Here is a 12,463-nt window from a genome sequence, read left to right on the forward strand (position 1 = left end):
TTGCCATGTGAAAAATTAAGTGACTAATATGTTTCATGTAAAAGCTTAAGTGTGAAAATAGTTGTTATGCCAAATTTGTTGCTTGCATCACAAAGTAACTGATTTCCAAGACAAATAGAGTTTATCTACTTCCTTACATGAGATTATTCATGCCTGTTTTAAACCCCTACACTAATGGGAGCTATATTTGCAATTATCTTGTCTGTCCATCCATCCATCTTCTACACTTTTCTGTAACAGATTTCTGAGCTCCTATTGATGGGAAGCCTTAAATATTAAGTTAATTGCTTTTTTTATGATGACATGTACAGTGTTTCTTCTTTCCAGGTTCCTTGCAATTGCTTATTTACTTCCTGTTCACCATAAGACTTTTGAAACAAATGGTTGGGTGGTGTATTCTTAGCAGGACATAGCATGCAACATCTCGTTTTGATCAAATTTAAAATGGAATAAATGAATAAAAAAAACCAAGTTCAATAATTAATTTATATAATTATATGTAACAAAATATTGCATAACAGTAAGTTCTCCATTTAAATAAAAATAAAATAATGCTATAAAGTAAATAATATCTGGAATTCAACTAAGATCATAAAAAGTTACGTGTAAATATTTGTAAGAATCAGGCAAAATGTGAAAAATCACAAACATGCATGTCAAAACCCTACCGCTCTGATAATATAATTTCATTCAAGGATGCTTTATTTGAAAAGACCATTATTTGATCTCTGCATCACTGGCTTAGCTCAGAAATTTTCAATAGAATCTTTGAAAAATAAGGTTTTTGACAGAGTTATCTGCCCTTGAAATTTTCATTTTCAGTGCATTTCAATGAAATTGTAACTCAATGGTCCAGCATATGGAAAATCTTGTCTGTTTTCCTTGATTCTGATGGTGCAAATAGTCAAATTACACTATCAAAATGATGGGTTTTTTTTTTCATACTATGTTTCACCTACTGCCTGATTCTTACAGGGACTGAGTCTTAAATAAACAATTCATTATCACAAACGAAATAAAGTTACCAACAGGTAGCTTCTTATTTGTATATTTGTATTTTTGATTTAAATCTGGAAGACAAGTTTTATCTGTGTCATCTTTCTGACCTTACCATGATGGCTGATAGGAAAATCAGTTGTTTATTTCCCCAAAATTCCATTTTACTCTCAGGCCCATAGTTCACATGAAATGCAAATTTATACTTTTTTTTATAAACATGTTTATATGTTTTTGATAATCAGAGGCAGATCAAGGGTTTAGAACCCCCTTTCCCCCTTTTGGAAAAAAATATGTTAACTTCATACAAAATATGGATGAAAAAGAATAAATAATAGCCTATGGCCACTCCCCCCCCCCCACTTTTTGCTAATGATGCACAACATAAGGGCAAAAATGAGTAAATGATAGTCTTGAACCCTCTTTTCTCTCACCGTGGCTTGAGGTATAAATTAATCAATTGCATAAATATAACTATTATTCATTTTAGCTGAGATAGGTTTGTTTGTGTTGGGTTCAGTCATTGCCAGATATGAAATATTCTCTAAAAAAAATAGGGGTCCCCCCAAATCTTCCTTTTACACATTTTATTGGCACTTTATTTTTACCCTAAGTCGACCATGGTTTGGAAACTTGTAGGACCTTCCACTCTAAATATATTTAAACTCCTGATTTGATATATATATCATAAAAGAGTACCCTTAGGATTTGTGGGGGGGGCTCAAATATAGGATATAAAAGGTAGAACTGCTTAAAAAATTGTTATTGCTGAAAAACTTTGGTATATTGTTTTCTTTTTAAGACAATGTAGAGGCACAATCACCTTCCATGGCAAAGTTGAGACAGTTGATTTACATTACAGTCGTTCATACAAAAAAAATCATTTTTTAGGCCAAGTATAAGTTATTTTTGGTACTTGGGTTCTGTAAGGGGCTCCTTACCCATGTTTATTATCATATAAATGAAAAGAAAAACAAATAGCACCTATCTCATAAAGTTTGCTGAATGTGGAAGATGTAAAAAGCACCGTCATCACATTTTGGGCAGATTAAAAGCAAAAAGAAATTGGAGGAAGAGTAAATTAACTTTAAATGCACTGGAATGTGTACCATACATAGAGTGCTTTTCATGGCAGCTGGTGCATTTGGGTGTAGCAGTCAACACTTCACGAATATACTGAATAGCTTTCAAACCAAATTATGAATATCCAGTTTATAATCAACTAATTCACAGGACCTTTGGTAGCGTGTCAACCGTTCTCCTTCTTGATAATTTATAACAAAAGTAAGAAAATAATTTGGAAATGGGACGAACATTTGAAGGTTTCTTCACCATGTAAAAGGTTGAAATCTTCATTTTTCTTGTGAATAAATCAAACCAAATCATTTTATTTTCATGATCATATATATGAAAATCAGTTGAATATTCGAATCAAAATGATTGGAAAGGATTTAAAAAGTTCCGAGTCAAAATATTTATTTTAAATTTCTTCCACCCATCCTTTTCAAAATCAAATGGTTGTCCCCTAACTGGTTAGTGCAGTAGAAATATCGGCACCATAAGGCCGGATCAAGACACTTAGAAATGTAGGGGTGCTAGGACATTATTGGCCATTTTGTGTCAATTTTACACTTGTTACACATGAAAATGACAAATTTCCCGATAAAAAGGGGGAGGATCAACCCCTGCACCTCACTTCTGGATCCGCCACTGTACCACTATGTATATACGCAAGTTAACGGAAAAGTACAATATACCGGACAATATACACAATGCACAATAAGCTAACTTCGCTTTTGAAATACAACAAATAAGTTAGTAAACTGCATTCCTTGGGCATATGCTGCAAATCCGCGACTGAACCATTTCCAAGATCTTCGTACCATTTTCCTTGTACGTTTGGCTACCTGGAAGAAATAAGTTTTATTTACCAAAACATTCGGTCATTAAATACATTTGAGGGGCATGAGTTGGTTATCAAGTTCTGTTATCACGGGCCTACAGACAAGATGGTGGAGTGGTAGGTAGTGTGTGCGGGTCGGATCGGAAACTGCATGGAACTAGGAGTAATATTAAGTGGGTGGGTTTTTAAAATATTTCACCATTTTATGTACCAACTTCTGGAAGAATGATTTTGTATGGGGATCATGACTGAGAGCTGCTACAATCTTGTTCCATTCAGTCACTACATGTAAATATGCAGTGATTGAATGGAACATTTTAATCATGGGGCTGGCATTCCCTGCCCATGCCCACATTAGTATTCGCATATGCGTATAATAACTATGCAGTGGTATGTCGTTTGGATACGGTCTAAATTGAGATAGTTTCATGATTTACCCCTATTTAAATTAAGTCCTTAGGTAGCTGAAATGTTCAAGTTTTCGCTTGGATTCTATGATAATGGATAAAATATATTTCAGAAAAGTATTTGTATTTGAAAAAAAAGAGACTTATATTCTTTGACTTTGATATCCACGTGTTTCTACACGTTTACTTGTTTTATATTGAAACCTAAAAAGTACAATGTAGTACACAAATAAATTGCACTTTGATATTTATTGTGTTATCTTTTTTATGACGAATTGCCGATCAGTATTTTAATACCACGGTTTGATATTACCGATATTACAACAGTAGGTACATCATACATTTAAAGCTAGTTAATGTACAAAACATATATAATCTTGACATGCCATACTTGAATTAGTCAGAGACCATGCAATACCATTTGCACAAGCTGAGCTTTTAATGTATTTTAACTCGATTATTAGTATTTCCAGTTATTACTTTGGAAAGAACGCAGTGGCAAATCCAGGGAGTTTCAAACCCCAGAAACTCCCCCCCACTCCCATTGTATTAGAAAATTTGTTCAGTACATGCAAAATTTTGATAAAATGAGCAAATAAAAGCCTGCAAACCCCTTTAAAAAAACCTGGATCCGCCCTTGCAGCGTAACACAACACCAAAGACAACACAACACTATTATTTCCATGTACATGGGACAACACCAATGTTTTACCTCCTTTTGATAGGAAACTCCATATCATCAGTCAGTGTTAGTGGGCTTGCATAACCATATATGAAAGATATTTTTAAAATATTGATTGCCCTTAGCCCAACTTTTTTGAAGTTTTTGAAGACCTGAAATAGAAAATCATTTTACAAATGCACTTGTATGTAATTTTTTTACCCGTAAAGACTTCCGAATACTGATTTGTTTTTACTGCTTGTGTTTCAGGGGACGGTCATTTGATATTGAATTGAGGAGGGAGGGACTCAGATGATTTCTTCGGATCAAAATATTTGTTCGCATATTGTTTATGGTTGTAATAATTTTTCGAGTTTTAATACCTTTCCATACCCCCTCTCAAAAGCAAATGGTCGTCCCCATATTTTTTTTAGGATATACATGTGCTTAATGGTTTATTTCACGACATCGTTTCACATTCCTGCATTGTACAAGTTTAAGAGTCTATTCTTTGCTACATCATTACATACCTGTTCATTTCAGTTATTGAGAAAAATAATTCAAAGATTAAATTGTCTTTTCAGTTAAAATGAGTTGTATTAACTCACCCCTGTTAAAACAAAAGAAAAGACATTCGAACACAAATACCCTTTTCTTTCCATTGTAACTTCATATGATAACGTCGACATTATCATGTTTTGTTTTTTATTATTATTATTATTATCTACAGTTTTTTTTTCACTATATTTATATATACAAAGGGCTATTGTATGTAATTTGTGGTGCATTTCGAAGGTCAGCTAAGTCTAGAAGTAGGAAAACAAAAGGTACGATCGAGAGGAAATCCGTAGACAAAACTAGAATTACCGTGATAAATGCTCCATCAATTGATACCCCTGCTTCCACATTTGATAACAAGCACCTTTTGACCTCCAAAATCTAAAATGGGAAGCGACTTTGGGAATATGTTTAATACAAATGATGTGAAAGCTACATTAAATTCCACTCAGTGGTGTAGCAGAGGTTGGGAATGAATAATGGGTACCCAATTTTTATAAGAGTCTATATTAATACACTTTTGCTATATGGAAAACCATCTACAACATTTAGATAAAGAATCTTACGTACAATTAGGAGTTACTCATCTTCAATATGATGAGTATTCAGTGAAAGGTACCAGTATCGTATTGCATATCCCTGAGCGCGTGTACGTCAAAACATGGATGCCATAAAAATATAGTGCATTTTCTTTTTGCCTCTCTACAAACTAATGTTTTGTCAAAAGACATGAACAATGACTTAAAAAATAGAGCAAACATCACACTGTAAGATGAAAAACTTTTTTAAAAGAAAATCTAACATAATATCATAAAAATGTTCCACTGAAAAGGTTGGTTAGGTGAGTGCAAAACGAAAGTGAAAGTAGGGAAAATGGCTATTTATAGTTCAAGACTACTTTTCTGTCCAATCTTCGTGGACTCACCCTATTTTCTTTGCAGGAAATTATTTTTTCACATGTCCTTAGAAATGCTACATAAGTGAAAGTTTTATTGAATCAATTTACATATTTTTTAAAAAATCCTAAAAATATGCACTTCACTATAGAGGTCTATGGGAAAATTAATACGATACTGAGACCTAGTAAGCCAGTTTTTCAAGTAAAGTTGGATATTCAGCAAGTGGTCTTTACCAGCTGAAAAAGTAGTACCCCAATACAGGTAACACTTTTAAGATGAATTAGCCAACTTTTGAACCTGATTTTTTATGGTAGCTCTGGTTTTTTGCATTTATGGTTAATCTTGACCAAATTTGGAAATGCATTTTGTTTTCATGAATTTGTAGGATATCAGTTCAATAAAATTATTATCTTGACTATTTATGATGAGCATATCTATATTCAGGTAACCTAAAGCAAGTAATACTCCTGCATAAAGGATAGTTTTCAAGTTACAACACATTTTAAGTATGTGGTTAGGACTTGAAAATAGTCATTTTCCATACATTGCCTCTTATATATGAAAAAATGAATATTTTTTTTATTTTTTGTTTTTCTTTCAAATAAATAGCTAAAATGAGTTGCCATATAACTGTGTGGTTGATTTAAACACAGAAATGTCACAAAAGTCATCAGCCAATTTTTTAGTGGACTTTTTTTAGTGGTTCAAATGGACAGATTCTAATGCGGCAAGAAAAATAATGGTGTTTTTTCATATAAAAACTGAATTTTTTCAAAAAGTATCTAAAGCAGACAATTGTTATTATAATATTTATACCAGTAAACTATATTTCTTGCATCATAGCTATCTGTTTTAAAGAAAAAGTCCTTTTCCTGTGACATTGAGGTCCATTTGTATCTGCCTGGGGTACCAAAATGGCTTAAAATCTGTATTTTCTGCATATGAAAAGCTATATTTTTTTAAAACTATGATATTGGTATAATTTTTTCTGGATTTATTATAATTGAAATGACCATATCTATAGTTTAAAACAGTTGGTTGTACCGGTCATTATACTTTACTTTAAACAAGAGGCTCCCTTGAGTTAAAGACAAAAAAGGAGGTTCGGATATTAATATTTCCATATATGGAACTCACAAGTGGGGATTAAATAATGATTTGGAACTCATAGTACAGCTTATGTATCTACCATGTCAGAATAAACCACAAAGTTGCTTAGTTTGATTAATGCAGCAGCTTTTTATCAAAAGTAATATTTTCTGGCTAACATTGAGATATTAGTCTTATGCCTGGAATAGGGTACCTATATAAGAATTTTAATAGAAAACTCATGTTTGTAGCAGGGCAATGATATTCTGAATTTTCAGTATGGAAATGAATACTCTAGCAGAAAAACAACAACTTTTAGGATTATATTGGAATGTTTATTAGTAATAGGTACCAGTATCGTATTGCATATCCCTGAGCGGGTGTACGTCAAAACATGGATGCCATAAAAATATAGTGCATTTTCTTTTTGCCTCTCTACAAACTAATGTTTTGTCAAAAGACATGAACAATGACTTAAAAAATAGAGCAAACATCACACTGTAAGATGAAGAACTTTTTTAAAAGAAAATCTAACATAATATCATAAAAATGTTCCACTGAAAAGGTTGATTAGGTGAGTGCAAAACGAAAGTGAAAGTAGGGAAAATGGCTATTTATAGTTCAAGACTACTTTTCTGTCCAATCTTCGTGGACTCACCCTATTTTCTTTGCAGGAAATTATTTTTTCACATGTCCTTAGAAATGCTACATAAGTGAAAGTTTTATTGAATCAATTTACATATTTTTTAAAAAATCCTAAAAATATGCACTTCACTATAGAGGTCTATGGGAAAATTAATACGATACTGAGACCGAAAGTCTTGTTGAATCCCATTCAATGATGTAGGAGAGAGTAACAGATAAGAGAAGGGTAGCCCTCTGCATAACGGTAGTACGGACGGAAGGACTGACACCCTTATCACTATAAACCCCCACCCCCCGTTTTCAAGCGGAGGTATAACAACGGTTGGGAGAGCAAACCAAGTCGCGCAAAACAAAGAAACTAATAACAACTCATATATACTAATTAAAGGTTTATGATAGGTGATTAAAATAAACCAACAAAAAATCATTGATATGTTAAAAGTAGTTTAGTATTGTGTATGCTTAGGATCATTTTTATGATCTCAGTGTGTGTTTTATTATAAGATTGAATCTACAATGAACCGACAAAACAATAAAAGAGTCTTTTTGTATGTAAGGGTATTTCTATGAACTGTCGTTCAATGAGCAATGAAATAAATAAGCTCACCGTGCACCTTATTTACAGCGCCTACCTTACAATATGTCTTTTAATTTTTCTATAAATCCCTTTCTTTTTTTAGCATTTCTAAGTAAAAAATAGTTCCTGGCGACTCTGAATTTTGTGTCATCCTTTTAAGATGTGTAAGAGTAAAGGAAACAATTTAATATTTCCGTGTTTATTCAGCATATAGTTTTAGAATGGATAAAGTCCAGTCAACATTAAAAAGTTCACGTTCATTCGATTATTATTGCCAGTAATGGATCAAGGGGGAGGATTCCGTGATCAGAATCCCACTTTTGTTGGAAAATTTTGTTAATAGCGCGTAAAACTCGGACACAAATGAACAAATTATAGCCTTGAACCCCCCCTCCCCCCCCTTTTTCAAACTTTCTGGCTCCACCCATGAGAACAGTGTCAATGGCAAACAAACAAAACATAAAACAATATCAGCATTTCTTTTCGTTTAGTGCAAATGACAACAAATGACAATCAACAAGTATAACAATACAAAAATAGCATTACAAAAAAAAGTATATAAAAATAGTTTAAAATGAGATAGATGTATTGTTAGGTTGAAATGAAATGCCCTGAATATGATTTTGTTTTGTTTGTTCATCTCAAAGAGGAATTGGTATTACTGTCGGGTATACATGGCATTCTTCTGAACAAATTAGATACCTTCTTCGTTCCTTTAAGCTTTGACGATTTCTGTTTCAGATCTGTGTGTACCTCGTCGGCTTTGTGGAAAACATTGTTTTCATCAAGTCCTGGAATTTCACCTATTGGCTGTGTGGAATCGTGGCAGCTGTGAAAAGAGTCGTCGCTATCATCCAATTGTTGGTAACGTCTTTGAGAAAAACTGTTTACTATTTCTTTGACTTCTGTTTTTGGATTTGGTATATGACCACTTTCATTTTTACGAGAAAGACTACGAGATAGTTTTCTACCACTTGTTGAGACCAATGAGCTTATTCTGTCCTTGACAGTCTGTTCTATTTGAAGACTATTATGTACATCCTCTGCTCTTCTGAAAACCAAATTACTGGTGTCTTTTTCTGATTTCTTAGGTCTGTCTTCAATATCTTCATAAGAGTATTCTTCATCGCCTAACGGACGGTACTGTTTTTGAGCATAACTGTCTATGAATTCACAAACCTGCTCCTTTGAAGTATTGATAGAAATGTCACTTTCCTCATGAGTCTGTCTCGAAGCCTGAGCATACGGTGAATGTTGCTGGAGATCTGTGTTCGTTGAAAACCTATCCGCACGGGATAGAGTTTTTGGACTTTCGAAACCAAATTCGTCATCAGATTCATCACTATCATCTGATTTATCCGGACTGCTTTGTTGTGACACTCGTTCAGTTTTAGACCACAAAACTACATTGTTTTCCCTGTCTCTTGCACTGTCTAAATCCGTTTGCACTTGTAATCGTCGAGCATTTTGACCACCAGCGTCCTCATCGCCTTCGAATTTGTCATATGTCCAATTTCGAAATATATTTTTCACAGAACTGAGTGACACACTAGACGAAGCTTCTCTGATTTTCTTCCACATTTTGTGTAATTTAACATTCCTCTAGTTTACATTTAGTTATTTACTGGTCTTCGTTATTGATTGCTTGTGCTAATCCCGTTTTAATCTGGATAGAGCTATTGATTTTAGAAGGCAGTTAGTTCCACCATTTTCTGACACTTGTGTAGTTGTTAAATACGGGTGTAAAACGTGTACACAAAGCCTTTATCTACGATCAACAAGTCCCATTTAATAGTCGTATACCTGTAGGTCATGGTCTACATGTTTTCTACGTCTGCGTTTATGTCCTCTACATTTATCAAACATACAAATAGGACAATGAAATGACAAGAAATGAAAACAATGAGACACAAATGTCAAAACTTATTTTTTCAACTAACACATTTAACTTATTTATGGCAGTATCTAATTTGGTAGTCACTTAATTGTACAAATTAGCTAATAGACCAATCAGGGACTTTATGTTACACTCCCTGGGCCAATCAAGAAATCACAATTTTATGTCACTTATTATAATTAAATTTTCTCTAATTCAAAATGAAGTATAAAAATTAGTCAAATTCAAGATCATATTTAAAACTGCCGAACTTTGAGTTCCTTGGCTACATGTATAAAATCTAACGTAATATGATTCTGTTGAATTGTTAAATATATGATTTGTGAATATTTTGTCAATACTGAAATTAATTAAAATCCATGACGATGCCAGGGTGTAGTATTGCACTGTCAAAACACAGCGAGTCCCCTTTCAAATCTCCTCATTGGAACCTCAAAACGGAAAATATTACTGTATGCATAGTAACTTTATTCCTCAGAAGTTTTATTAAAAACATTATTATGAATAAACATTAATACATATGTTGCAAGATTCACAAAGTAGTAGACGACTACAACACTGTATAAGTTACACAATACATGTACAACTATTGAGTCTAATGTACTGTAGCGTTACATGTATGAGTCTAGTAGGCCAATACATGTACAACTGTTGACGAAAATACAGTAGTCGTTTTAGGTATGTTACATGTAGGAGTTCTAGTAGGCCAATGCATGTGCAACTGTTGACAAAAGTGCTGTAGCCGTAGCACGTATGTTACATGCTGGAATCTAGTAGGCCAATACTACTCCAGCAATGCTAGAGTTTGTCTGGCAAGCTATTTTCTGACTTGGTGCCATCCGTTATAGAGGAACGGAATTCCAACCTCTTACGTTGTAGAAGTAGGCCAATACATGTACAACTGTTGACTAAAGAGTAATCAAGGGAACCAAGGTTATAGCTTAATCAAAAGAACGCAATCTAGGGACAAAGACCAGACTTGGAAAACAGAGATACACAACAAAGAACATAAAGTAACTAAAATTATACATACAAAGTAAAAAAAAAGCAAATGAGCAACTCGGACTCCACTAAAAACTGGGAGCATGGACAGGTGCACCAATAGGGTAAGCGTCCTCTGCTTTTCTAGAAACACCCGCCGAGTTGCTCATAAAAAGTCAAGTCCGGGGTGGATGAAAGAGGAAAGGAAAACTATGACACTTTGAACAAATCAGTTTTCATGGCGCAGATGGATACACCGTAGCGATCCACGAATTCATGGTGACGACCATAAATCTTCTGTAGTGATGACTTCAATCTTGTAGCAACATAACCCTGTTCTAGAAGCCTATTTGTTAGAATTCTAGCGCGATACAAAATGTCTGCGTAGTTTCGGCAAGCTCGGCATAACGTATGAGCTGTGATATGAACACTCCATAGTCAGGTGCTGAAGGTATGTTGCCACAGATGAAAGGAAAGTTGACAATTCTGAATAAAAAGTCATCACGTTTGTCGTAAAATACTTTCGAAGAAGCCATACCAGTTAATCTTTGGTATAGTTCATGCGGGAGATTCTCCCCTATTGTCTGCGTCTAAAATACTGTAGCCGTAGTACGTATGTTACATGTAGGAGTCTAGTAGGTCAATACATGTACAACTGTTGACGAAAGCACTATAGCCGTAGCACGTATATTACATGTAGGAGTCTAATAGGCCAGGTAAATGGAGAGAAATCCTGCATTTTTTATTCGTGCATACATGTGCATTCTTACTGATTCATTGAACAGTACTTACAAGAAAGCGATACCTGTTAACCTTTGGTATAGTTAATGTGGGAGATTCTCCCCTATTGTCTCCGTCTCAAGTGAGAGATTTTTACGTCAAAACAAATTTTGGGTGTAAAAATTAAATTATTTAGTATTTTTCAGAGAAATATAGTCTTTTTAATCAAAAACCTCACATAAATGTTACAGTTTTGTGTGTGAAATTCTTAATTTTTCATCGAAATTGCAGGAGTCCCTCCCCCCATTTATGGGAGGGTCAACATCTGCAGTTATTCCAGATCTTTTGAAAACTAACTACGAATGTACGACTTTCTCAATTAAATACTTGAAAATCTCCTTGGAAAAAATTAAAATTCTAAATCCATATCATTTGATGGTTTAAAAGTTTAGAGGCCCAACCAAACTTACTGCAGATTTTGTAGGCCTTTATGACACAAATCATTTCTTTCAATGTATATTGGTTTTAAGATACGTATACATGATATAAGCTGCAAATAACGTCATTTTTCGTTTTCACGGACAGTAACTCCAATAATAATCATCCTACGACTTCATCACACTTTTTTTAAAATGGCCTTAGCTTATATATCTTTATAAGAAAAATAATTCAGTATTAGTTTAAACTGCTAACACATCATTTTTACCTTTAAAGGATGAAAAATGCTACTAAGAAGTCCTCGTTAAACTACGACACAAGGATACATTTGCAGCTTTTGTTGGATTATTTCATCAATAAAACACTCTCTATCTGTAATACGGTTGGTTTTCAAGATATAAGCTAAAAACTGCATGTCTTTTTTCTGCAGTTCAAGGACAATAACTCTAATAAAGATCATCCTACAACTTCATCAAACACATTTTTCTAATACATAATCTAAAAGCTGCAAAAAATATTTGTTGGCACTTTCCAATAGATCCATTCATTTTTACTGAATTTTTGCCAGAAAAAAGATTTAATTTCTTAAGTCCTGGTCTCGATTTTACAAAGAGTCGTAAGTGTAAAGTTGATCGTAAGTAATGACGTCATAAAGTAATTTAGCATTGTGACGTCATGATTTACGATCAATT

At 33.7% G+C, this 12,463-nt stretch overlaps 1 protein-coding gene across 4 annotated transcripts; it reads right to left on the reverse strand.

The window, feature by feature from the left end:
* Positions 1-472: 472 nt before the first annotated feature.
* On the reverse strand, positions 473-9,670 carry LOC148625708 (uncharacterized). Of its 4 annotated transcripts, XM_088569404.1 has the most exons (4): positions 8,438-9,670; positions 4,835-4,906; positions 4,019-4,140; positions 473-2,903 (listed from the first exon to the last, which is right to left on the reverse strand). In XM_088569404.1, the coding sequence occupies exons 1-4, from the start codon at positions 9,314-9,316 to the stop codon at positions 2,900-2,902; spliced, it is 1,077 nt and encodes a 358-aa protein (XP_088425530.1). In that variant the 5' UTR covers positions 9,317-9,670; the 3' UTR covers positions 473-2,899. The 4 variants fall into 4 exon arrangements, with proteins under 4 accessions (XP_088425530.1, XP_088425531.1, XP_088425533.1 ...); XM_088569405.1 differs by lacking the exon at positions 4,835-4,906 and having other exon boundaries at positions 8,438-9,667; XM_088569407.1 differs by lacking the exons at positions 4,019-4,140; positions 4,835-4,906 and having other exon boundaries at positions 8,438-9,664.
* Between the last annotated feature and the right edge of the window lie 2,793 nt (positions 9,671-12,463).

This window comes from Perna viridis, chromosome 2, assembly GCF_037379345.1.
Source record: "Perna viridis isolate PV_CMFRI_1.1 ecotype Kerala chromosome 2, ASM3737934v1, whole genome shotgun sequence".
Classification (NCBI taxonomy): domain Eukaryota; kingdom Metazoa; phylum Mollusca; class Bivalvia; order Mytilida; family Mytilidae; genus Perna; species Perna viridis.

What these genes read in the sequence shown, in the direction of transcription:
- LOC148625708 (XM_088569404.1), bottom strand. Translation starts at nt 9,316, where the DNA reads ATGTGGAAGAAAATCAGAGAAGCTTCGTCTAGTGTGTCACTCAGTTCT. An exon ending in AGCTTAAAGGAACGAAGAAG is followed by an intron (nt 4,907 to 8,437) that starts GTATCTAATTTG and finishes TTCCCATTTTAG; the next exon opens with ATTTTGGAGGTCAAAAGGTG. An exon ending in TTGATGGAGCATTTATCACG is followed by an intron (nt 4,141 to 4,834) that starts GTAATTCTAGTT and finishes TTTCTATTTCAG; the next exon opens with GTCTTCAAAAACTTCAAAAA.